Source organism: Hemiscyllium ocellatum, chromosome 18, assembly GCF_020745735.1.
Source record: "Hemiscyllium ocellatum isolate sHemOce1 chromosome 18, sHemOce1.pat.X.cur, whole genome shotgun sequence".
Taxonomy (NCBI): Eukaryota; Metazoa; Chordata; class Chondrichthyes; order Orectolobiformes; family Hemiscylliidae; genus Hemiscyllium; species Hemiscyllium ocellatum.
In genome coordinates this window covers 18,171,607-18,198,156 of record NC_083418.1, presented here as the reverse complement: position 1 = coordinate 18,198,156, position 26,550 = coordinate 18,171,607, and the positions used below count along the sequence as shown (strand labels likewise).

Genomic DNA, 26,550 nt, shown 5'->3' with positions numbered 1-26,550 from the left:
TTTGATATCGTCCAAGGACTTGGAGACAGTCAGTTATTTAGGGTGTTCAAGGTTATGGGGGCCGTATATCTCTACAGTCTGGGGAATGGGCCACAGTCAATCCAAGGTCCAGCACATTCAGTCTGTGGAGTTGGGTTATGTAATTTATGGAGCTGCATAGAATCAGTCAGGAGTTTATTCATTCATCAGTTAGTGCTGTCTCTCAAAGTTCACTGGGGAATGGGCCTGGAGGTTGGTCCACTAAAAGTCACATAGAGTTATCTGTGAGCATTTGTGCAGTAGAGAAGCCGGGGGCTCCAACTGTGAGATTAGAGCTGGCATGCTGAGATGCAGAGGGAATACTGATTATGAAGGAAGGGATATGATAGAGAATGGAAGGAAAAGGGATACTGCGGGAGGGTGGTCGTTGACAGTCTGCAATGGAAATTAAAATAGCTGACACTACCCCCCAGAGTGGACAAAGTCAGTATTTCATCCTGTAATGAAGAGGGGTCCACTTCAGTGTGATGTAGGGCCCTTCAAACGGTAATAGCATTAACCACGTACCCACAGAATACAGGCAAAACACATCTGAGATCACAAAATATGTGTACCTTATACATTGACTGACCTTCTGCTTTCATAGACTCATACAGCACAGAAACAGCTCTTTCAGTCCATGCTGACCAGATTTCCTCAACTGAACTAGTCCCATTTGCCTGCATTTGACCTATATTCCTCTAATCCTTTCCTATTCATGGACCTGTCCAAATGTATCTTAAATGTTGTAATTGTATCCTCTACGTTCTATATGTTCTATGTTCTGCCAGCTTGTTCCATATATGCACTGTATGAAAAAAATTGCCTCTCAGGTCCCTTTTGTATCTTTCTCTTCTCACCTTAAACCTATGCTGTCTAGTTTTGGGCTCTCCTACCCTGGAGAAAAGATTTTGCCAATCACCTTATCTGTGCCCCTCATGATTTTATAAACCTCTATAAAGGTCACCCGTCAAGCTCCAACACTCCAGAGAAACAAAGTCCTAGCCTCTCTTTCTAACCAAAAACTTCTAGTCTCAATAACTTCCTTATAAATATTTTCTGCACCCTCTCCAGTTTAAAAATGTTAAGTTTTTTAGATTAGATTCCCTACAGTATAGAAACAGGCCCTTCGGCTCAACACGTGCACACCGACCCTCCGAAGAGTAACCCACCCAGACCCATTCCCCATATTTACCACTGACTAATGCACCTAAAGGAATGGGCAATTTTGTTTTTAGCATGGCCAATTTACCTAACCTGCACATCTTCTGGATTGTGGGAGGAAACCGGAGCACTCGGAGGAAACCCATGCAGACATGTGGAGAATGTCCAAATTCCACACAGGCAGTCGCCCGAGGCTGGGATCAAACCTAGGTCCCTGCTGTTGTGAGGCAGCAGTGCTAATCACTGAGCCACCATGCTGCCCCAGCAAAATGGCCAGAATTGTAGACAGTACTCTAAATGTGGTCTTACCAATGACTTGTACAGCTGTAACATGACGTCCCAACACATGTGCTCTGACCGATCAAGGCAAGCATGCCAAAAGCCTTTTTCACCACCCTGTCTTCCTGTGATAGTACTTTCGAGGAACTACATACCTGCACGTCTAGGTCTCTCTGTTCAACAACACTCCCAGGGCCCTACCAAGGCCTGCCCTGGGTTATCTTATCAAAATGCAAAACCTCGCATTTATAGAACATAGAAAAGTACAGCACAGAACAGGTGCCCTTTGGCCCACGATGTTGTGCCGAGGTTTAATCCTCATCTAAAATATATTAACTTAACCTACATACCCCTCAACTCACTGCTATTCATGTACCTGTCCATCAGTTGCTTAAATGTCCCCAATGACTCTGCTTCCACAAGCACAGCTGGTAGCACATTCCATGCGTTCACATCTCTCTGCATAAAGAACCTATGTCTGATGTCTCCTTTATACCTTCCTCCCAATATCTTCAAACTATGACTCCTTGTACTAGTCAATCCTGCCCTGGGGAAAAGTCTCTGGCTAATGACTCTATCTATTCCACTCATTATATTGTATACCTTGATCAGGTCTCCTCTCTTCCTCCTCCTCTCCAGAGAGAAAAGTCCGAGCTTATTCAACCTTTCTTCATAAGGCAAGCCTTCTAGTCCAGGCAGCATCCTGGTAAACCTTCTTTGCACCCTCTCCAAAGCCTCTGTGTCTTTCCTATAGTAGGGCGACCAGAACTAGACACAGAATTCCAAGTGTGGTCTTGCCAGGGACCTGTAGAGCTGGAGCAAAACCTCGCAGCTCTTAAACTCGATCCCCCTGTTAATGAAAGCCAAAACACCACATGCTTTGTTAACAACCCTCTCCACTTGGATGGCAACTTTGAGGGAACTGTGTACTTGTACACCCAGATCCCTTTGTTCCTCCACACTGCCAAGAATCCTGTCTTTAATCCTATATTCAGCATTCGAGTTCAACCTTCCAAAATGCATCACTTCGCATTTATCCAGGTTGAATGCCATCTTTCTCAACCCAGCTCTGCATTCTGTCTATGTCACGCTGCAGCCTGTGGTAGCCCTCTATACTATCAATGACACCTCCAACCTTTGTGTCATCTGCAAATTTGTTGACCCACCCTTCAACCTCCTCATCCAAGTCATTTATAAAAACTACAAAGCGCAGAGGCCCAAGGACAGAGCCCTGCAGGACCCCACTCAAAAGTGGGGGTTCTCCAGGCAGAATACTTTCCATCTATAACCACTCTCTGCCTTCTGTCGGCCAGCTAATTTTGGATCCAGATAGCCAAATCTCCCTGTATCCCATACTTTCTGACTTCATGAATGAGCCTACCATGGGGAACCTTATCAAATGCCTTGCTGAGATCCATATACATCACATCCACCACTCGACCTTCGTTGACCTGTCTTGACACCTCCACAAAGAACCCGATAAAATTTGTGAGGCATGACCTGCCCCTCACAAAGCCATGCTGACTGCCTTTAATCACACTATGCTTTGCCAAATAGTCATAAATCCTATCCGTCAGAATTTTTTCCAAACCGTTGCTGACCACAGACGTAAGACTATCTAAATTAGACTCTGTCTGCTTTGACTAAAACTCCTGTCATAAGAATCCTCGACCATATCAAGAACATTGCAAGTAAATTCAACTAATGGCTGTGAGGCACAAGCAACAATTCACAGTGTGGAACGATTTACCCTAGTTGCCAAAGTGGAAGTGATGTTCCAAGATTCCAGGGCCTCCACAAGATGCAGAACCTACTCGTTTCACATCTCAGACCACAAAACATCCACTCCGCTATCTTTATGTGCAATGCGGCCCTTCTAGGGATTGTGGTTGGCTGGAAATTTCCTCACTGTTGCTGCCACACTTACAATCCCCCTACTGCATGTGCACTAAAAGGCTTGAGGTTAGTCAGGGTTGCTTTGTACGCTGGGTGAATGCAACTCATGCATTTGCACATTATATGGCTCTTAACCTACTTTCTTAGCTCTTATTCACTCTTTGCACTTATTTGAAAGCTGCCAAACTCCATGTTATGTATTGTTTTTAGCACAGAGGAAGAGGCATATAGATTTTCACAATCCATGATACTAAACAGCTGTTGAGGGTGGCGTGTTGCTGTACCATGATGGCGGCATGTTATGTTAATGTAACACCCTATGGCCTATGTTATTTGTGTGTTGTTTTATTTGGGTCAAAAAGACTATGATCAGGAGGTACCGACAGAGTCATTCAAGGAACTCTTCTGATTGCACTCCACTGGTATGGCCATGGTGAGTCCTGCATATCATACAACCAGTTCAGGGATTACAGGTAAATTAGTCAAGGTGGTGGGAAGCATCAACGTGGGGTCTGGGCTCATTATTCCTGCAATGAGATTAAGGGTGGAACTGAATATGATAGAAGTGGATGGAAGAGCAGTTAATATTGATGAAGGAGCAAAAAAGGTGGTGAGATGTGCCTAGTGAATGAGTAGGAGGCATAGCAGGCAGGAAAGGTTAATAGTTTAATGGGATGAAGTGGGTAACAGTGGACGTGCATAAGTTATAGTTTATAGCCATTGTGAGAAGGTGTGCAGCAGCAGACTTATGGGAGTGGTGACCCTATAAATGTGAGGAAGTAGAGAGAAGATGGTGGCAATAATACTTATGGACTGCAGATGATTATTAATGTTTTTACTGCACTTCATTGTATTGTGTTTCTCCTGGCACTGATCCGAACGACCATCTTGGCCTGGGCTGACTGGGTCTGGCTTTCTTTGTTGGTCAGCAGGATAAAACACTGCCATTCTCTCTACCAGCCTGTCCACCAGTACCTTCAGGTCCCAGTTGACAAACCGAGGAAGCAACTTGCCTTTGTGGGCCATTTCTGTTGGAGTAATATTGCCAAACAATAAAATGAAGGGCAGTTCCTGGCTTTCAGTGCCAAAATAGCTGGGGCTGGAATTTAAATATGGCACCAGTTTCATGAACATTGCAAACTCTCTGCAGAAGCATGTGAATTGGAAGTGACATTTAAAGAAGGTGAGTTGAGTCTTAATGAGATGCCAATATGTGAAAGTACGGTAGACACCACTCAATGGCAAGATTCTGAAGGTGCCATTTAAGGCTTGAAAGGAAATTTGGGAAAATCTCAATGTTGAAAATCTGATCATTTCCCATAATTTCTCACCATTCTGTCCATTGCTGACTCCTTACCAGGGAGGGGCAAGTTACGACCTGTGACCTCAACCAGGAAATATTCTTCTTACATCTACTCTGTTGATCTCTGTTGAAAATTCTGTGTATTTCATTTCTTCTAGATTATAGAGATAATGAACCAGTCTCCTCATACTTAAAGAAGGTAATTCCAGTGGACCAATACAGCTGATTTGCTTGGTTGGCATTGCTGGAATGAAGGAAGAAGGGTAGAGCCAAGAGGCCAGAATTGGACAAACAGCAAGTTCCTGTAGAATTTCAGAGATGGAGATTAGTGAGGCCATGGAAGTATTTGAATAGAAGGATAAAAATTTTAAAGTTGAGGTGACAGCAGATTGGGGATCACTGTAAATCAGTGAACATTCTGTGATTGATGAGTGGGACTTGCTACAAGTTAATATATGATCAGCAAAGCATTTGATGAGCCCGGATTTAAGAGAGGTGGAAGTGAGAGACTGGCCAAGAGAGGTTTGAGATTGAAAATTTGAGAATGAACAACAAGGTTATTGTGGGCCATTTCTGCCTCAGGCAACCGGCTTTCAAGTCTTTGAAAAAAAAACTCGTACAATGAAAGGGGAGTGACCAGTTCTCCCAACTCAGCTTTTCTGTGGTTTGGTTTGGTTTTTAGATTAGATTCAATTCCCTACAGTATGGAAGCAGGACCTTTGGCCCCACAAGTCCACACTGACCCTCCGAAGAGTAACCCACCCAGACCCATTTCCCTCTGGCTAGTGCACCTAACACTATGGGCAATTTAGCATGGCCAGTTCACCTGACCTGCACATCTTTGTGACTGTGGGAGGAAACCGGAGCACCCGGAGGAAACCCACGCAGACACGGGGAGAATGTGCAAACTCCACACAGAGAGTCACCCAAGGCTGGAATTGAACCTGGGACCCTGGTGCTGTGAGGCAGCAGTGCTAACCACTAAGTCACCGTGCCGCCCCAGTATTAGCAGCAGTATTGAAAAAAGCAGGTCCTTGCTGATTCTCTCTCTGACATCTCTCCTGTAAGAACCCTGTGTTTGATGTTTAATTTTGTGTCAAGGTGTGTTTATGCAGATTGTTGCAAGTATTGGGAACAGCATCATTAAGTTGGTGTTGTTATTCAGTATTCTGTTCTCTTTTGTTTGTGTTTCATTCGGTAATCTTGTAAATAAATTCTGTTTTGTTTAAAGCTAAGTGGTTTGACCAACTGCATCTCTCCTGGAATATCCGCTTTACACCTGCTTAAAGCAACTAGCAAAGTTTGGGTCTGGGCTACTTTTTCAAAATATTTTGAGAGGGTCTGGCCTGGTCTATAATGAATCTGAATCTTGAATGAGGGCTTTGTCACTATGTGAGCCATGACAAGCATTGGGATGGGCAATATTATGTTATGTTATATTATGAAAGTGGGTAATCTTTTTTTAAACCACTAAAAGCTAAGTAGACATCATACAGTCAAACACAATTGCAATAAAGCATTGACCTATCTAGAGTATCTGAGCCACAGAGCTGAACGCAATGGAAACTGAAACATACACCTGTCATTCTCTTGTTTTTTAGTGTGCTCCTCATCTCCTTGCTTACATGATGGACTGTGTCTCCAGCTCGGACCAGCTTACTATAAGTGTGCCTGTCTAGCTGGGTATACAGGCAAATGGTGTGAAAACAGTGAGTATTAATATTGGTACAACACACACAAATGTTTAGTGTGTGGGTATTTGTTGACCAGAGCAGGAAACAAAGTAATTTTTTTTTGAGAGCTTTTCTTTGGACTGTGGCTTGAGCCTTGTGAATTCATCTGCAAAAGTCTGAAAGAAAATGTGTAATCCCTGCCATCCCCAGTACCATTTCAGGAGTATAAATCATGAAAAACTCCCAATCCTACAGAGACTCATATCAATTAAGGTGTTTCCTGAATATTCAATTCTGACAATTTAATAATTAAATTTTAATCATTATCTAGAATTCATACAAGAATGATTCTAACTGGTCTCCCATCTATTGCCTCACACTTCAAAGAACAATGACTAACTAGCAAATTAAATTCAAATGGAGTGGATATATGCGAAGACCAAGAACTTATGATTTCAATCTAGCCTACAAAAATGTAGTGAATATATTATGAAACATGATTAGATATCACAATACCCAAGACAGCCAAATTGAAGCCATTTCCATGCTACTAGTTCCATAGTAAATAGAACTGAAGGGACTATTCCCAGTTTTGTTGATTTAACAAAGCTTATAAATATTTTAAAAAGTGATGACCACTCAACTAGTCTTCCAGATGAAGTTTAAGGTCTTCAATAGCACTCCATTTCTCAACTGAAAATCTAAAAAGTGGTTCAAAGCCAATTCCGCAGCATGTTATGCAGTTACCTCGAGCACAGGGAAGAATGAAATTTTCTGTTCTGTAGCACTGGATTACCAACTTTGGTTTTTAAAAAGGGTGGCGTGGTGACTCATTGGTTAGCACTACTGCCTCACAGACCCAGGGCCTGGGTTCAATCCCACACTCGCGCAACTGTCTGTGTGGAGTTTACACATTCTTCCAGTGCCTGCATGAGTTTCTGCTGAATGCTCTGGTTTCCTCTCACAGTCCAAAGATGCACAGGTTAGGTGAATTGGCCATGCTAAATTACCTGCAGTGTTCAGGGATGTATAGGATAGATATGTTAGCTGGGGGAAATGTAGTCTTACAGAGAAAGGGTGGGTCTGAATCAGATGCTCTGCAGAGGGTTGGTGAGGGCTTGTTGGACTAGATGGCCTGTTTCCACACTGTAGAAAATCTGTGATTCTTCAGAGTAACTTTTAGATCTATGTGGGCTAAATTTTGATTTTCAGTGACCCTTTTGTTCAGTGTTGTAGTTACATACTAAAATTATCTTCTGTATTTATGTTGATGTAGAAAGTATTTGGGCTCACAATGAAACTGAATGAGAAACATTAGTTAGTATATCCTATATATAATCATAGACTATATTAAATTTAAAGTCCACTAAAACACAAATTTCCAAGACACCACATATTTAAATTCCAGAAGACACAGGGATAAGTTACCATCCAAAGATTTCTTTCATAATGACTGGCCCTTCTACATACAAAAAAACTATGAAAGTAAACACAGCTTCCTCAGACTGGGAGATCCCAGTTAATGTGTTTCAATTGTATATGCTCAAAACCAGAATATTTTAAACAGGCAGTTATTATACTTTTTACTGCATCTCGGCTCTCAATCTCATACTTAAATGTAACAACTATTATTTTATTAGAGCAGCTTTTACTACATTTTTCTCACTTCAGCTAGAGATGCAATAGTCATCTGCAAATAATTCATTACTTCACTGATTTCCTTGCTCATACTTAGGTGAGTGTTCCTTTGTTAATAGATTCAAAACTGTTCCCTCTTAGACCATAAGAAATAGAACAGCAGTAGCCTGTTTGGCTCCTTCCATTCAGTAGCTTTATGGCTGATCCAACATCCCTCAAGTTCACTCCCTGCCCTTTCCCTATAACCCTTGATTCCCCTGCTGATCAAAAATCTATCTATCTACGCCTTAATTATATACAAGGACTCTGCCCCCATAGCTCACTGTAGCAAGGAGTTCCAAAGATTCTCACCACTCAGAAGAAATTTCTCCTCATCTCAAGTTTTCAATTGGTGTCCTTTTATTCTGAGACTATGAACTCTGGTCTTAAACTCTCCCATAAGGGGAAACATCCTCTCAGCATTTACTCTGTTAAATCCCTCAAGAATCCTCTATGTTTTAATGAGATTACTTCTCATTCTGCTAAGTTCTAGTGAGTAACGTCCTAGCCTGTTTAGCCTTTGCTTATAAGACAATCCCTCCAGTCTACGTATCATCTCAGTGAACCTTCTCTGAATTGCCACCAATGATATCTTTCCTTAAATAAGAGAAACAAACTTCTCACAGTACTTCAGATGTGGTCTTACCAGCACCTTGTACAGTTGCTGTAAGACTCCCCTACTCTTATACTCAAACCTCCTTGAAATAAGGGATAACATTCCATTAGCCTTCCTGATTACCAGCTGCACCTGTGTGCTTTCTGAGTTTCTGTTTTTCCTTCTTCACCTTTCCAAAATGAACAACTTCTTTTGCCGCACTAGATTTCATTTGCCAACTTTCTATTGACCTAACCTATCAATATCTCTCTTGCAACCCGCCTTTTTGTCTACTTTTGTGTCAAATACAAATTTGGCTGCAGAACATTCACTCCCTTCCTCTGAAATCATTAATATGCATGTGAACAGTTATGGTCCCAGTCCTGTTCCTGTCTCACTCCACTGGATATGGGTTGCCAATCCGAAAAAGAACTCCTTATCTCCTCTCGGTATCCATTACTCAATTCTGTAAGCATGCCGATGTCATTCGCCCAACACTGTGGGCTCTTATCTAATGACATAACTTTTTGTGAGATGTCTAATTGAGTACCTTCCGATACTTCAAATACAACACATCTACTGGTTCCCTTCTATCTACTCTGGTTGAAACTTCCTTGTAAAACTCAGTTAAATTAGTCAGAAATGATTTCCTTTTCATAAAGCCATACTGACTCTATTTGATTAAATTATGATTTTCCAAATATGCAACTATTACATCCTTAATAATTAATTCCAAGACATTACTAGCATGATAAGAGGCTAATCGGCTTATAGTTACCCACTTTTAGCCTCCCTCCCTTTTTGAGTAGACTTGTCACATGAGCAGTTTTCCAGTTCTTTGGTACTTCTCCAGAATTCAAGGATTTTTGGAAAATTACAACTGATGCATCTACTGTGTATGTAGTTACCCCTTCAGGATCCCATCATGCATGCCATTAGAGCCAGGGAACTTACCTACCTTTAGCCCTTTTAATTTGTCTAATATTAATTCTTTCGAGATGGTGATGGTACTTAATTCTACAGAATACCGGATGTGGAATTAATGGGATGTTCGAAGTATCTTTCACTATAAAAAAATTCATGCAAATTATCCGTTTAACTTCTCTGTCATTTTCTTGTTCCCAAAACCCTCTCCCCAAATTCATTTTTAAGGGGCCTATGTTCACTTTGACCTCTCTCTTCTTTTTTATATATTTAAAGAAGTTGTCTTTCTGATCGTCAGTTTTTATATTTCTCACTAGTTTGCCATCATAGTTTTTATTTCTGCTTTTATTATCTTCTTAGTCTTCTTCGGCTGAATTTTGAATTTATCCCAGTTTTTATCCCACTGACTTTGTCCTTCTTTATATGCTTTCTTTTATAACTTAATACTCTTCTTTGTGACCTTCCCTCCATTCTTCACGTTTGTATCTTTTTTCTCCCTGCCCTTGCAGCCTTCCCTATCTGTGCCATGCCCTTGCAACCTCCGTGTGTCTCTCATCCCCTCCTTTGCAGCTTCCCTGTCTCCATCAGCCCCTTGCAGCCTCTCTTTCTTACTTCTGTCACATAGTCCTCTTCACAGTATCTCAGTCTTCCTTGTCTTATTGTGACCGTACGTATCTCCCACGCTTCACTGGTGGTGCACCTGTTGTCCCACAGCCCCCTCTGCCTCCCCACATATTCTGAGTGGCCTTCCTGTTTGCCCCTATCCCTTTCTGGCCTCTCTAACTCTCACTCCACACTATCCCCACTACCCAGTCCCCATTGTGGTCTCTCTATCTCTCCTTGGCATTAATCAGCACTGGAGAAATTTTGCAGTTCAATAAAATATTCTTATTATATTTTTGAAACAGAAATTCCAGGCATTAACACATTTTGTCTATTTTGTCTGTATCTTAATTTTGATACAACAATATAATTTAACTTGCTAAATTAGGCTTCATTTTTCACATCAAAATGACCCCAAATTCAGAAAATACCATTCTTGTCTGACCAGTTTCCTTTAATATTTTAATTTATTTTTCTTTAATACTTAATTTATTCTTTTTAAAGAAAAATAAATTAAAATATTAAAGGAAACTGGTCAGACAAGAATGGTGTTATCAGAATTTGGGGTCATTTTGATGTGAAAAATGAAGCCTAATTTAGCAAGTTAAATTATATTGTTGCTTCAAAATTAAGATATTCTTAGAAATCACTGAGATAGTGTTTGAGTGTTCTCTGAGAATCCCTTTAGATTACAGGTATTGTTCTATCTGCTTTAGAAAATCAATTCAATTAATCTTAATATAATTCCTTATTTCTTGTGCCTAGGTGTAGTGGTTTTGAAATGCCTAATACTCAACATTGAGCATATTTACAGCAAATCTGCAGTACTTTAGCACTTTGCTAACAAATAGCCTAAGTGGATTCAGACAATTCCTATTTAAAATGGCTTTAGTCTATGACAAATGACATTGAAAGTCCACACAGATTCTTGATTTCTTGAAGCTGCTGAAACTCTGGTTGCATTTGCAGTTATCTAAAAAAAGCACAAAGCATCCACTCTACTTCAAGCAGAATGGGTCAGCCATCCAAACGTACTTGACAGTTTACAAACTTCAAGTATAATGCCCAATACATAACTAAACTGCAAAAACTGAACAGTCATTTGAAGCTGCCAACTGAAATAATAGATTGTTTACTAATCAAAAGTTCTCAGATGTAATTGAATTATCACCCCCTTTTTAGGATAAAGATAACAGTCATGTGTCTTGATGTTTTAAACAAATACAAAACCTAACTCCCTTGATAGATTGCCTTTTTCCTTGTTTCAAACTTTTTAACATCTACTTTGTCAGATTTCAGGCATACCTTTAGACATTTTAGTTTTAAAAATATTTTGTATCAAATGTTCAAAATTTCACAAAATATCCTTATTTTCTTCTAATGTACCAATTGACACCAATTATTATTTAATATGAGCATATATAATTTATGAGTATCCAGAGTTAAAGGTTCATGCTATGTTATCGTAATATTTGAATTTCTCTCTGACCATAGAAATGTAATTCCAAATTTGGCAACTTAACCAAAATTATTCCGAAGTTCAACTTTTACATCAACTACTTTCTTGAAATAAGCATATAAATGATAGTTAAACTTTTTTCTAAAAGAAAGAACAAAATTATATAATTTGTCTTGAACCTATATCTTATATCTCTAATTAAAAACTGAGAAGATGAATGCATACAACAAAACCTTTAACCTCCTGACTCCAAATAAAAATGACAGAACACCACAACATCATGATCCTTTAATTAATTTGCATTTCACTGTAACTCTTCTTTTATGTGGAAGTTTTGTACAGACATAATAAATTCCATATTGCTGAAATAAAGACAGATTTTGCAGAACCTTTTACCTTGCAATCATCAAGGTAATTTACAAGGCAAACCTCTACCAATTAGAGTCTACTGTCATCCAGTCATTGCTCTCTTCCTAGAAGAAAACAAACAGTGAAACTATAAAATAAGACATACTAGTTCAACACATTTTGTGTACTTGAAATGGAAGCCCAGTGTTACTTTCTGTTGATTGTTTTTTTTTCTTCTGAAAACCCTTATGCCGCATAAAATTTGAATTAGTAATTCTGTTCTGTAGAGTGCAAGGCAAATACCTTTGACATATTGTGTATTTTTTCAGTAATATCCAAGTTCTGTATGATCAAACATCAATAAAATCCAATCACTGATTACTTCCCACAGATCTACAACTCTACTTATTACTTAATTGTACACTCAATAATCAGATCCTCACTTTCATGTCTTTATGTACCACTGAAATGTAAACTCTTATAATAAATTATGAACTCAAAATGCAAAATGTAACCTCAGATTGTGAGCTCCATGCAGAATAATAATAAAGTTTAAAGTTTAATCCAATTTTAAATCTCAACCATAATACGGTAAGCAATTGTTAACAACAAAAAAAATGCAAGATCACACCTTGAGGGTGAGTGACCTTTGGTCAATGATATGCAGACATTCAAGGAACATAAAAATTTATACCCAACAAAATACACCAACAAAACTCAACACGCTCATAATCAAGTTTCACTATTTTGCCTTTTACATAGCATCATAAGCTTACTGTTTGCTTTCTAAATTAGTTTCTTTTACAAAGAAAGTTTAAAACAATGACACGCATTGCTTGTCATCTAAATTCATGTAACACAAATGCTGGGCTATGACCTCTCGAATAAGAGAAAATCTAACTACCGCCCATTGACATTCAATGGTGTTATCATCACTGATTCTTCCTGGGCATTACCATTGACAAGAAACTCAACTGAACTCATCATATAAATCCAGTGGCTACAGGAGCAGGTCAGAGGCTAGGATTACTGCAGTGAGTAATGCACCTGTCGACTCCCCAAAGACTATACATCATCCATAAGGCATGTGTTAGGATGTGATAAAATACTCTCCGTTGGCCTGGATGGGTACAGGTCCAACAGCACTTAAAAAGCTTAACACCCTCTGGGACAAAGCTGCCCACTTGATTGACATCACACCCATAAACATCCATTCCCTCCAGCACTGACACACAACAGCAGAATTGTGTACTATCCACAAGATGTACTGCAGGAATTCACCAAAGATCCTGAGACAATACCTTCCAGACCCATGATAATTTCCATCTAGAAGAATATGGGCAGCAGCAGATGTATGGGAACACATCAGCTGCAAGTTCCCCTCTAAGCCACTCGCCATCCTGACTTGGGAATATTTCACTGCTGCTCAGTCAAAATCCTGGAGTTCCCTCTCTAATGGCATTGTGGGTCTGCCTACAGCATTTGGACTGCAGAGGTTCAAGAAAGCTGTTTAATATCACCCTGTTGGAGACAACTAGGAGAAGACAATAAATGCTGGCCAGCCAGCCACGAGTGAATAAAGAATGACTCATTGAGTGGAGTGTTGGAAATTAAGTCCCACTATGCTCGGAGGTATCACAATTGTGAACAGATTTCATCAAATTGTTCAACATTCCCAACCTATCTATCTGATAAACTCTTGTAATGTTTCTGCACTCAGCAACAAAAACATTTTATTACAAATAAATTGTCTTTAACCAATGGCAATTGAGAAATATTCATTCCTAATTTACAACTCAATGAATTGTACTTTATGCTTTCTTAAATTCCTCCCATCAGATACAGTCAGACACACAAACTCAAACGTGATTTGGAGATGCTGCTGTTGGACTGGGGTGTACAAAGTTATAAGTCACACAACACCAAGTTATAGTCCAACAGGTTTAATTGAAAGTGCACTAGCTTTCGGAGGGCCGCTCCTTCATCAGGTGGTTCCAATTAAACCTGTTGGACTATAAACTGGTGTTGCGTGATTTTAAACTCACACAATACCTTAATATTAAGGATGGAAAACAAAAACAAAATCAGGAAAACAGAGTTTGATAGCCCAAGTTTAGATATGAGATTCAATGAGTTGTTTCTTTCACTTCCTTAAAATTTCTATTTGTTCTTTGCTGCTGACACATGGTTGTTTGCACACAGATGGTATCTTTCACTTACTGGTTGAGAATTTGACACTTCATTATCTTTTTTTATTCTTACATCATAAGGGGATTTGCAGAGAGTGATGAATGGAACAGACAGCTGTTCCTGGAATCTTTACAATATCTCCACTCAACAAAGACACACTGGGATGTTTTGTGATGTTTTCTCTTTGCAGACTAGGTGGGTTCCTGCTGCATTGGCTCCAAAGAAAGCGCGATTGACTTGTCAGGAACCAATCAAAACATTAATATAAAGCAGTTTTCCTTTACTTCAGATCCCATTATCTTTGTGATGTCTGCTTCAGTTGTCAGTGTTCTAGGAAACACAACATAATACAAAACTCACAAAATGTCCTGTCAACAAAATTTTTAAAACTGCAGCCATTTCCTTACACAGTCACATTGGCTTAAAGCAGTATCTCCACAGTCTCTAACTAAAAGAAACAAGAAGCTGTGGGACTGAATCTTACATTTTCTTTTCTTGGCTAATTGCTACTTTTATCAATTCTTTTTCTGGAGATTTTTCACCACGAGACCTAGTGAATTTTCTTCCATATCTTACCAAATTCACCTCATTAACTACCTATCCTACTCTATAGCATTCCTCTCATCTGATTCTAGCTCCATCTTATTAAGTGCCATTCCTGGAAGGCCTCAGATATCCACCCAAAAACCAGCACCCCAGATTCTCAAGACAGACACTGGTATTCCACAACTGCCCTGCTCACTGACTGACATTTAGTTAGAAGATGTCAGAGAGTAGGAGATTGAAGCCACCATTCTCCAATGGGGTCCTGGAGGTCTTGTTGGAGCGAGAGGTGCAGAGGAGGAATGTCCTCTTTGTGGAAGCCAGGCATAGGAGACCTCGGCAATAGACCCTGGCAGCCTGGTTTGCAGTTGGTATGTGGGTTAGTGCAGTCTCCAAAGTATGGAGGAATGGCCAGCAGTGCCACAAAAAAGGTCAGTGATTTTCTCTACTTCGCCAGATTAAGTGTCACACTCTTCTCTCTGCTACTTCACAATTCCTCGGTCTCTTTTACTTCACCTACCTCCTTCCAAGGCCTATGTTCTATCACTCTCACTGTTGCTTCAACATCTTTCTCCATCCGTCACGCTCATTTCTCACCCCACCTCCCAAATCACTATGTACACGACCTATGTGACCTCTATGCTGGCTACTCACTCACCCAAGATATCTTACCATCTTTCAGCCACCTGTCCCAGTACTAACAGCCGTGCAATCCACTTTCTCTCACTCAATTCCTTCCTTTCTCTCATTCCAGGAAAGCACCGGTCATAATAGGGCAGAAAGAGTCTAGACAGATGGAATGGTGCCTGACATCAGGCTCCTCTCACCCTCTATAAAGTGAAAGTATTGTCCCTCACAGGGGAAGAGTGGGGCTGCTCATGTGGGGATGCCAAGCATCCATGCCCTGTCAATTGAGTAAACATCACTCTTCATTCCACTGTGACTCTCCACATTAACCCCACTTTCAATCTCATTCATTCCACGCCACTTTTAACCAATGATGTTAAGCCTTCGCTCCCTTGTGTCTCAATTTGCGACCTGTGCTCCACCAACTCCTCAACCTCTGATCTTGGAAGGATTGAAGCCTTTGAGGGAGTATCAGCATGTTGCCTCCTGCTCTGATACTGACATCTTGATAAGAGCTCGCATTTACAAAGTTTGGGGGCACAATCTGGTAAACATCTCACGGTGACAGCTTCACAGTTGGCTGAGGAAGAAATACCACAGATTGCTGGAACTCAGGGTCTGCCGGATACCAGGTCCCTGCTCAGTCCCAGACCAGGGAAGATCCTGTGATGTCAGCACTCAGACACCTCCTCCACACGTACAGGGAAGATTAAGAGAACCAGACAGGGATTGCCTAGAGGTTACAGCAGTGCAGATACACAGTGGTCCCCAGCTGCCTCAAGCAAGTGATCACTGGCAACATCTATGGGCATGTTGGCACTGCCATGGAGAGCCAGGTCCAGCACCCTCAGGGTGTACACACACCAGCTTATCATTGTCCCAGCCATTGCTGCTCAGGACCAAAGGAATGGCAGCAGTGGGATTCGGCACACATTCCAGGTGTCCAGGAGGTACTCAGATGGAGGCGGAATCATTCAAAGGCCTTCAGTTCGAAACTCCATGCTGCTGCTCCCCACTTCATCCCTTGGAAATTCAAGCACAGGAGGTGCTAAGTGAGTGAGCAGCCCTGAGATGCAGCCTGGTCAAATCTGTGACCTGTTTCTGCATGTAAAATACTCTTGCAGCACCTTTCAATACTAGATGCCAGTTCACCTGCTGTGCTGGTCTGTCCTTCTTAAATGGCTGACAAAGTGGATCACAAATGTGACATTAGGATCCTGAGGGATTGGAAAATATCAATCCCAATGCCCATAGATGAGGGATTTGTGGGGCTGATGTCCACAGATTGTGACCTGAGATGCTATTTCATATTGGACAGTTGGGGGCTGTTCATAGCCAGCAGTTAGGCCTCCTTGATCTTCTCGCACAATTCTGCCACTGCCCTTGAATTTCACTTTATACACTGTACTCACCTTGAAACTCCTCAAAATCTTCATATCATCTAATACCCTGCACCCATCTACAAAACCCATTATATCTGTATGATAACCTATGGCGCTGTGTCCATGCCCTATATACTGTCAATGCCAATATATACCCAATTAACATCCCCACCTTTGTGCATTCCTTCTATGTCAGTTCATTTATTATGCACAATGGACAAATGTCAGGAGAAATGTTGAAATGTAATAAGGTTATATGTGGACATTGACTAAAACAAAATCCTATTCAAGAAATTGAGTAGAAAAACTGTGATTTCACTCAAATGCTTTTAGCTCTTATGAAAAAAGCCATTGCATTCTTCAACCTCATGGAACTGTCAATCAAATGATTATGATATGGGTCAGATAGTAGAATCAGTCATGCAGCACAAATCCTTTAATGGCACCCCCAATATGGTGTCAATAGTCAAAGGGAAATGGCAATTATTAACTTTAAAAAGCTCTACAGACTTTTTAAAAAAATTTAAAACACTTGACAACTTTGACAATTCCTTAACAGTTACCAAGTCCAAAAGGCTTATACACTTTATAGGCATGTTCATGTCTACATGAATAATCCCAAAGTCTACCTGCATGACCTCCTGTCCAAAGAGCACGTGACCACTCCAAAAGATGTCCAGGGATGATGTTTCTAAAATAGGAATGGGACTACTGTCTTCTACTTGAAAACTGAGGCAAATTATTAATTTAGCATCTCTGCCAATTCAGTGTTCCCCACTATTATCTCTCAGGTTTCATCTTCCAAGGGACCATCATTCACCTTTGCGACTCCCTTGGCGAAGCCTCTTCTGGAGTACTGTGTCCAGTTCTGGTCACATTGTGTTACGAAGGATATTATTAAGCTGAAGCAAGCTCAGAAGAGATTTAGCAGGATGTTGCTAGCAATGGAGAGTTTGAGTGACTGAGTGAAAATGAATAGGCTGGGACTTTTTTCACTGGAGGGTAGAAAGTTGAAGGGTGACCTTATAGACGTTTATAAAATAATGACAAGTATAGATAAGGTAAATATTAGTTGCTTTTCCATAGGCTGGAATATCTCAAGTCTCGGAGCATATTTTTAAGGTGAGAGAAGAAGGATTTAAAACAAAAGAGAGGCAATCTGTTTACACAGAGAGTGGTTCGTGTGTGGGATGAACTTCCAGAGGAAGTGGTAGATGTGGCTACAGTTCCGATATTTAAAAGACATTAGGTAAGTACATGAATCGGAAATGTTTGGAGGGATATGGGCTAGGAGCAGGCAGGTGGGACGAGTTTAGTTTGGGATTATAATCAGCATGGACTGATTGGACCAAAGGGTCTGTTTCCATGCTATATTACTCTATGACGAGTTGGCAGGTGGGAATTCCATGTGTAAGAATAGTTAGAAATTTCAGGATAAGTGGAGATAGTTTGCAGATAATTAACAAGTTCATATTCCAGAAAGATAGAAGAAATATTCTTCAGATGTTAGTCGCCTCCAAAATTTAGTTTAGTTTTTAAGGCTGCTATTTTTAAATTAATTTGCCTACTTGTAGTTCAATCACTACCAGATTATTTGCTTAATTATATTATTTTAAATTAACTAAATTTAATTAAATTAAATTTAATTAGATCTCAAGATGACCATACATATTCTCATAGATTTTGGGAGTTGGGACTCATCTTTGTGGGATGAACTGCGATAACTTGATGTTTACTGCTCCCTTACAGATAGTGCCTGAGGTGATAATGGCTCCATTAAGGAACATAGCTCCTTTTAAGTACCATTTTGCTGAATTTTTTTTGGCAGTCACTGATTTGTGTAGAGGTTGACTGGTGTTTGATGCCGCAATGTGGTAAAATTTCTTGGATTTATCTGATATCCTGTTGTTCTACTTTTTTTTCTGGGATTTTTACCTAGATTGTTGTGACGTATTGATAAATCATAATGGAAATATGATTGCCATGAGTAGGGTGATTACCCACATTTGGATAGTTTGATTATGTACTGTAACAACTTCCAAAACATCCCCTGAGATCTGGATAGCTCCTTTACAGCAGCAATTCTCCCATCCCTCAGTGATCTGGAAAGCTCCCCTTTTGCTAGTAACACCCCTGCCCATGTCACCTTATCTCCCCTTGTCTGTAGTCTGGATAGCTACTCTTTGTCACTAATCCCCCATTCTGTTGTGATCTGGATAGCTTAATTCCAACAGTAACTAACTCCTTTCATACCTCTGTACCCCTCCTTGCTGAATAGCTCCATTTCAAAAGTAATACTCCCATCCTCCTGTGTTCTGGAAAGCTGTAATTTGTTGGTGGTCACTTCAATTATCACAGAAACACAGACAGTACAGGTTTGTTTTTGACTGCTGTAATTTCAAAGATAACGATGTACATTTGTTTACTCATGGATTACAAACAAACCATTAACATGAGTGCCCATTTCTTTTGATACTCCAACCCTGTTCAGTTTTGAACAGTACATAGAAAATACTTGAGCTAATCAGTCAGACTTTGTTGATGCTGCATACTCTTGACTTTACAAGATTTGGCTTTATTCTTCCCAGTACACAGCATCATAAGTCCATAGAATCCACAGGAAGTTCACTTGCTGCTGGTTGATCCAAGAAAAACCTTTGTCCAAAGTCTGGAAAGCAAAGACAAATTGATTGTATAGATGAAATATAGAATAAACTACACTGTATACAATATATAAAGCAATGCTGAATTCATTCTTCATAGACAGGTTAATGATTTTTTTTAGGGTGCCTTTATTGTATTAGAATTAGTCAGTTTTCAGTGTTCCAGCATAGGATTATACAGAATCATTTGCATAGCTATGGGCCATTCTGCCTATTAGACTGAGCTATGTTTATACCCGACATGGGTCTCCTCCTATTCCATCTATCTTATATCCAACTTGCAATAAATGTCTCTATTCCCTATCTCTTAAATATTCATCTAGTTTTCTTTGAAAAGTAATTAAACCATTTGTCTTTTTGCATAACACATCCTAACTATTCTGAGTGCAGAAACTCTTGTTGTTCACCAATTGAATCTATTAGTAAATATCTTATAATTAAATCCTCTAGGTTTGAATTGTCGACAAGTGGAAACATTCCACAGCTACATCCAGTTTTAAAGATCTGTCAGATCACCTCACAGTCTTCTATTTTCTAAAGAAAATCATTCTAATTTGTGTAGTGTCTCATGATAACTGTAATTGCTCAGTTCTTGTACTAGCTTTGTAAATCCTTTTTGTATTTTTTTCCAAGACTGCTATCATTTTTGTATTTTGAAGCCCAGAACTGCACACAGTACTAATTGCAACCTGGCCAGTATTCTAAAGAAGTTTCACATAGCTTCACTTCTACTGACCTGTATATCCCTAGAAGTAACTTCCAACACTTAGCACTTTTAATCTCCTTGATAGCTTGTAATGCTACTTTTTGTACTGTGTATACTCGAGTAAAAATCTCATGTAAAAATCAATCCCCTATTTTTGGCCAAAAAGTCTGGAATTTTCCATATATCTCCTGTAAAATTTGACCCTAGTTACTCACAAATAGCAGATCAATATTTGTGAGTCAAGGTATTATCCTGTACATAAATGTCACGATGAGGAAATTAATTTTTTTTCATCCGTACAATTATGAAACTTTATTTGGTGTTGAAAAGTGTGATATTGGTGGATTTTAATGAACTTTTGTATTTGACACACTTAATTTAAGGTGTAATTGTAATTTAAAACTGTATTATATTTCTAGTTTACTTTTTGTATGTATAAATAAAAGCTTACTAATTCATATTTGTTTCTACTGTCTTTATCCGATAATTGCAAAATTTGTTGTTTTTTTTTCTTTGTTTCGAGATCAATTGGGTTTCCATTAATGAAACAGTATTTTGGATTGTAGAATGAATTTCAGCCCCTCAAAAGTAGTATCCATGTAATTGTTGACCCCATCAATCTAACCTTAAAAAGTAATCTAAAAAGTTTGACTTTTACATAAGTATATATGGTAATTTATAGTTTTGTTTTGTTCTTTGTTTGTTTAGCATAACTTGCAAATTTTGATTTGCACTACTTGCTCCCAAGTCTAACTCATTAGCGTAAAGTCTAAATAGTGTTCCCAGTACTGATCCCTGTAGATTACCGTATTATGTCTTCCTCCAATCTAAACAGTTATATTTCAACCTAATATTTTGCTTTCTGTAGTTTTAACTCAATTTAACAAACATTCAACTATTTGTCCCCTGACTCCATATGCCTTGATGTCTGCCACAATAACAGTTTATTGAAGCAGAACTGAAAGGTTCTTGTCGAGAATTTCTCCATTGTTTCTACTTCTCCTCTGCCCTAATAATGGTGGAAGCTTATTTAAAATCCCAATTTTAACAGAAATCCCAAAGAAATCACCATTTTCAGTCTAGTATTGCAAAGTGAACTTCATCTGAAGAAACGTGTATTTTCTGCCAACTCCTGTGACAGTTCACTGAGTGCAGATTGTGGAGGACTCAGGAGATTGATTTTTAAAATTCATTTGTGGGACTTGGGCATTGCTGGCTGGCTGGCACTGATAACCCATCCCTTTTTGCCCTTGAGAAAGTGGTGGTGAACTGCCGTTTTGAATCGCTGCAGTCGACTTGCTGTGGGTTGACCAACAATGCTAGGGAGGGAATTCCAGGATTTTGACTGAACGACTGTGAAGGAATGGCGGAATATTTCCAAGTCAGGGTGGTGAGTGGCTCGGAGAGAGACTTGCAGGTGGTGGTCTTCCCAAGTACTTGCATCCCTTTTCCTTCTAGATAGCAGTCGTTGAAAGGTGCTGTCAAAGGATCTTTGGTGAATTTCTACACTGCTGCTACTGAGCGCCGTTGGTGGAGGGATTGAATGTTTGTAGATGTGGTGCCATTTAAGCGGGTTGATTTGTCCTGGATAATGTCAAGCTTCTTAAGTGTTGTTGGAGCTGCATCCATCCAGACAACTGGGGAGTATTCCATCACAGTCCTGACTTGTGCCTTGTAGATGGTGGATAGACTTTGAGATGCCTGCCAATCTCTTAGTGAGGGCTACAGGAGTCATAGGCTTTACAGTTATCTGGTAAAGGAGCCAGGAATCTAAGGCTTTTTGTTTCTTTTATTGAAAGGGAGTCAGAAACCAATGGTGTTCCATGTCTGTTTTAAAGTTTTCAGGAATCGGATACCTGTCATTTTCTTGTTAAGGCTGAATCAAAAGAAGAGACTTGCCTTGTGTTAGAGTATCCAGTAAATTATTTAATGTTCTTGAACTTGCATTACTACAAAAGTTGTTGAATTGTTTGTAATAAAATGCGTTTATCAACTGTGTGACCTATCAGTGGTGATATGTAGGAATCCCATGGCCCCAGTCAATGGTACAGTGGAAGGAGACGATTTCCGGTTTGGTTCCCAGATCTACTACAGTTGTGATGCCAATTTCAAGTTGGTTGGAAGTAACATTGCCACCTGTCAACTGGATGGGAACTGGAGCGTGAGTACACCGCGCTGTGGTAAGACATTGTGATATTTAAATCCTTTGCATTGAGAAGCAGAAACAACATTTCTCCTAGGAACATGACAACCTTTATACTTATATAATTAATATATTTATGATTTTAGCGCTAGCAATTTAAAGAGCAAATCTGCTGCGATCTCCTCTGTACTTGGATGTCTTGTTTAATTACAGTTGTTTCCTGTTTCCTAACTCTCTAATGCTACTTATGTTAACTATTCTCCTTGCCTCCTCTCTTAATAATAGAGTGGTAATAAAGTGGCAAATGTGTAAACAAATCATCATAACAGACAGGCAATGTTAGTCAAAGAATGGCATGGTTAGTGTGAAATCTTAGTTTGACTCTGGGGCCTGCTAGGCAGTTTCCCCCCCTCCCCCCGGCAAGCTCAGCTGAAGGGGTGAGGAAATTTTAAATAATTTCCTCCTCCTACTGGGTTGAGATGAAATTAACAAACCAGTGTGAACCTAACTCCCAATGGCTATGTGTCCACAACACAAAGGACCAGAACTTCTAAAAATACATTCGTATTCATTTATGTAAAATATGGTGATAATATGGAAGTGAAAAGCTTTCAGTTCCAGGTTCACGTAAATAAAATCAGGTGGTGGGCATATTCTTTACCAATCCACATGCATCAATAGAGGACATGTAACCTATTTACTCAGGACATGGAGGAGTTAATTTGTGGTTGAAACTATATGGAATAATACCAATAAGTATCAATGACTTATTTAGCTCCACTGTTAAGTTTAAATCCATTAGCTGCAGTGTCAAAACTTCCTACTGCCCAGCACCTCTGCCAATATTAAATATTGCCTTTGTTTTATTGTCAATGTTAATTACTGCCTTGATTTCAGCAAAAATAGTAGATACTGGCTTGGATCCAGTATTAAGATTAAATACGCCCTTCACTCTTGTAACAATATTAAGTACTTCTTTGGTTCCAATGCCATTAATAAGTACTCTTAGTTCCAGTGTTAATGTTAAGTACTTCTTTGTTGTTATGTCAATATTAAGTAACCCTAAGGCTTTGGTTTCAACACAAAGTATTCCTTCGGCTTCAGTTTAACATTACAAACTTTCTTGGGAAGTATTATAAGGCCAAGCTTAGAGGAAAACTTCCTCTACTCTAAGCCAACCTTCAGAATTCCAGAAAGGTTACAACATGGAAGAAGATCACTTAGCTCAATCCATGCAGGCTCCTACAAGAACAACTCATTTTGACAGTGATCCTTATGTGTTGAATCTCATTCAGCATGCTTGGCTGAGAGCCCAGTCTACCATAAAAAGATTAACACTGTTAATGTGGGTGCAGAGAAGGTAAACTTTGCTTGTTTGACAGCATTATAATATTATAATAAACCAATTTTCCTGTATTCATTTTTGTCAATGATTCACTATCTATTTGTACAAGGTGTCAGTATTTTTTAATTGATACTTTAATGGTCTAGTTGATTGATACTTTGTAGGGTTGTAGGAAAGCAGTTTTGTAAAATTAAACTCAGGGCAGATTTTTTAAGCAGTTCCACACATACAGTTTTTCGAATTGGTTCTGTGCAGGATGTATAACGTGTGGTGGTGCGGTGCATGAGTTATTGTGGAGAGGTATGTGTTATATTGGTGTTTCCATTAGAGCCAGGAATTACAAACCAAATAGACAAATGGTAAATCTGAACAGGAATACTTTAGTAATGGTGCTCACACCTCCACAGCTAGTTCTAGACTAGACTGAAGCTGTCACCCTCTGGGTATCTTAAAGTGGCAGCACCCTCTGACTAAAAAGATGATAGTATGAGTAAGACCTTTAACTTTACCTTGTAAGAGATTCCTCAATCCAAACTACTATTCATGATTCCTGTGAGGGACCATGAACCATAAGTCATGGACAGGCCAAACCAACTCTACGACCATGAACCATGAGTCATGGACAAGCCAACCCAACTCTACACAAATTACACAGAGTTGGGGGATCCAGTTATGGAACCCAACAAAGTCTGGGGTTGCTGGTTGCTTGCTTGTCACTTGTGTGCCTTTATCCCACAACACCAAAAATTAGGAGCAGCAGGAGTAAGGTTGGGAATCCTGGTAATGGGTTCCCTTACTATTTTTAAACAGCTCTTAATGACCTTGTCAACATCCAACCCAATTTGTCATATTGGCCACACACATAAAATATGTCCTGTTGATTTTGTACACATAATGTCCTACAGGATAGGCATGCTATATTGTCTAGGTTTACATTTAAAAAGCCCTCCTGGCTATAAACATAGTAATTATAGCTGGTCACAGATATATATGTTACTGAACATATATATTATGTAATAATTCTTGCCAATGTAAAGCTCTTTGTTATCTGTCAGAATCTAAAGCACTCTTATATTGATGGAATACAAGCAACAACTTCCATTATGTAGCCTGTCAGCTACTGGGCATGTTTTGTACACTATTCTGACTGCTCTATGAAGTGTGACATTGATCTCTAATTCCAGAGAGCAAGATCTGTCCTGACCCTGGTGTGCCACTGAATGGGCATCAAAAAATTCTCCCAAGAAGCGGAAATATAAGCACAGGCTATGTAACCATTGGCACTATTGTGCAGTTTGCCTGCAGAGATTCGTTTATTCTGAGTGGTAGTGCACAAAGAAGGTGTCAACAGGATGGAACATGGACGGGGAAGCAACCCACTTGTACAAAAGGTAATACACCTTTTGTGACCATACTCAAATACTAAAATTTAAAACATAACTCAAGTATCTGAACCACTTAGAAACTGCTTAGCATTTATTTGCTAACATCTGCTAGCTCATAGTTTCAAATATCATGTGTGCTTATAGTTGTGGATGTCAGTTACTCAACAGTTGGATCTATTCATAGTGTAAATGTCAAATCACACAAACTGAGTGTTCAATGTTTGGGTTATTGAATATTCTCAGACTCAGTAAAAGGTTTTAGCTTGAGACATCTCAGATGTGATGAATACGATTTCAAAACCAACATTTAGAGTCATAGAGATGTACAGCATTGAAACAGACCCTTCGGTCCATTCCGACCAGATATACCAACTCAATCTAGTCCCACCTGCCAGCGCCCGGCTGATATCCCTCCAAACCCTTCCTATTCATATACCCATCCAAATGCCTCTTAAATGTTGCATTTGTGCCCGCCTCCACCACATCTTCTGGCAGCTCATTCCATACACGTACCACCCTCTGCATGAAAAAGTTGCCTCTTAGGTCTCTTTTATATCTTTCCCCTCTCACCCTAAACCTATGCCCTCTAGTTCTGGACTCACCGACTTTGTCTATTTATCCTATCCATGCCCCTCATAATTTTGTAAACCCCTCAGCCTCCGATGCTCCAGGGCAAACAGACCCAGCCTGTTCAGCCTCACCCTGTAGCTCAGATCCTTCAAACCTGGCAACATCTTTGTAAATCTTTTCTGAACCCTTTCAAGTTTCACAACATCTTTCCGATAGGAAGAAGACCAGAATTGCATGCATTATTCCAACAGTGGCCTAACCAATGCCCTGTACAGCCGCAACATGACCTCCCAACTCCTGTACTCAATACTCTGACCAATAAAGAAAGGCATACCAAACGTCTTCTTCACTATCCTATCTACCTGCAACTCCACTTTCAAGGAGCTATGAACCTGCACTCTAAGGTCTGTTTGTTGAGCAACATTCCCTAGGACCTTACCATTAAGTTTATAAAACCTGCTAAGATTTGCTTTCCCAAAATGCAGCACCTCGCATTTATCTGAATTAAACTCCATCTGCCACTTCTCAGCCATTGGCCCATCTGGTCCAGATCCTGTTGTAATGTGAGGTAACCCTCTTCGCTGTCCACTACACCTCCAATTTTGGTGTCATCTGCAAACTTACTAACTGTGCCCCTTATGCTCACATCCAAATCATTTATGTAAATGACAAAAAAGTAGAGAGCCTTGCATCGATCCTTGTGGCACTCCACTGGTCACAGGCCTCCAGTCTGAAAAACTACCTCCACCACCACCCTCTGTCTTTTACCTTTGAGCCAGCTCTGTATCCAAGTGGCTAGTTCTCCCTGTATTCCATGAGATCTAACCTTGCTAATCAGTCTCCCATGGGGAACCTTGTCAAACGCCTTACTGAAGTCAATATAGATCACATCTACTGCTCTACCCTCATCAATCTTCTTTGTTACTTCTCCAAAAAACTCAATCAAGTTGATGAGACATGATTTCCCACGCACAAAGCCATGTTGACTATCCCGAATCAGTTCTTGCTTTTCCAAATACATGTACATCCTGTCCCTTAGGATTCCCTCCAACAAGTT

General features: G+C 39.8%; 1 protein-coding gene across 2 annotated transcripts in view; it reads left to right on the top strand.

Moving 5' to 3' along the window:
- The window catches only part of LOC132824351 (inactive serine protease PAMR1-like), a 166,893-nt gene that overhangs the window by 74,828 nt on the left and 65,515 nt on the right, over positions 1-26,550 (top strand). For both annotated transcript variants that reach the window (XM_060838716.1, XM_060838715.1), the window contains exons 6-8: positions 6,262-6,369; positions 22,060-22,230; positions 24,723-24,929. In XM_060838716.1, coding sequence (XP_060694699.1) covers positions 6,262-6,369; positions 22,060-22,230; positions 24,723-24,929 — 486 coding nt within the window. The remainder of the gene's footprint in view (positions 1-6,261; positions 6,370-22,059; positions 22,231-24,722; positions 24,930-26,550) is intronic.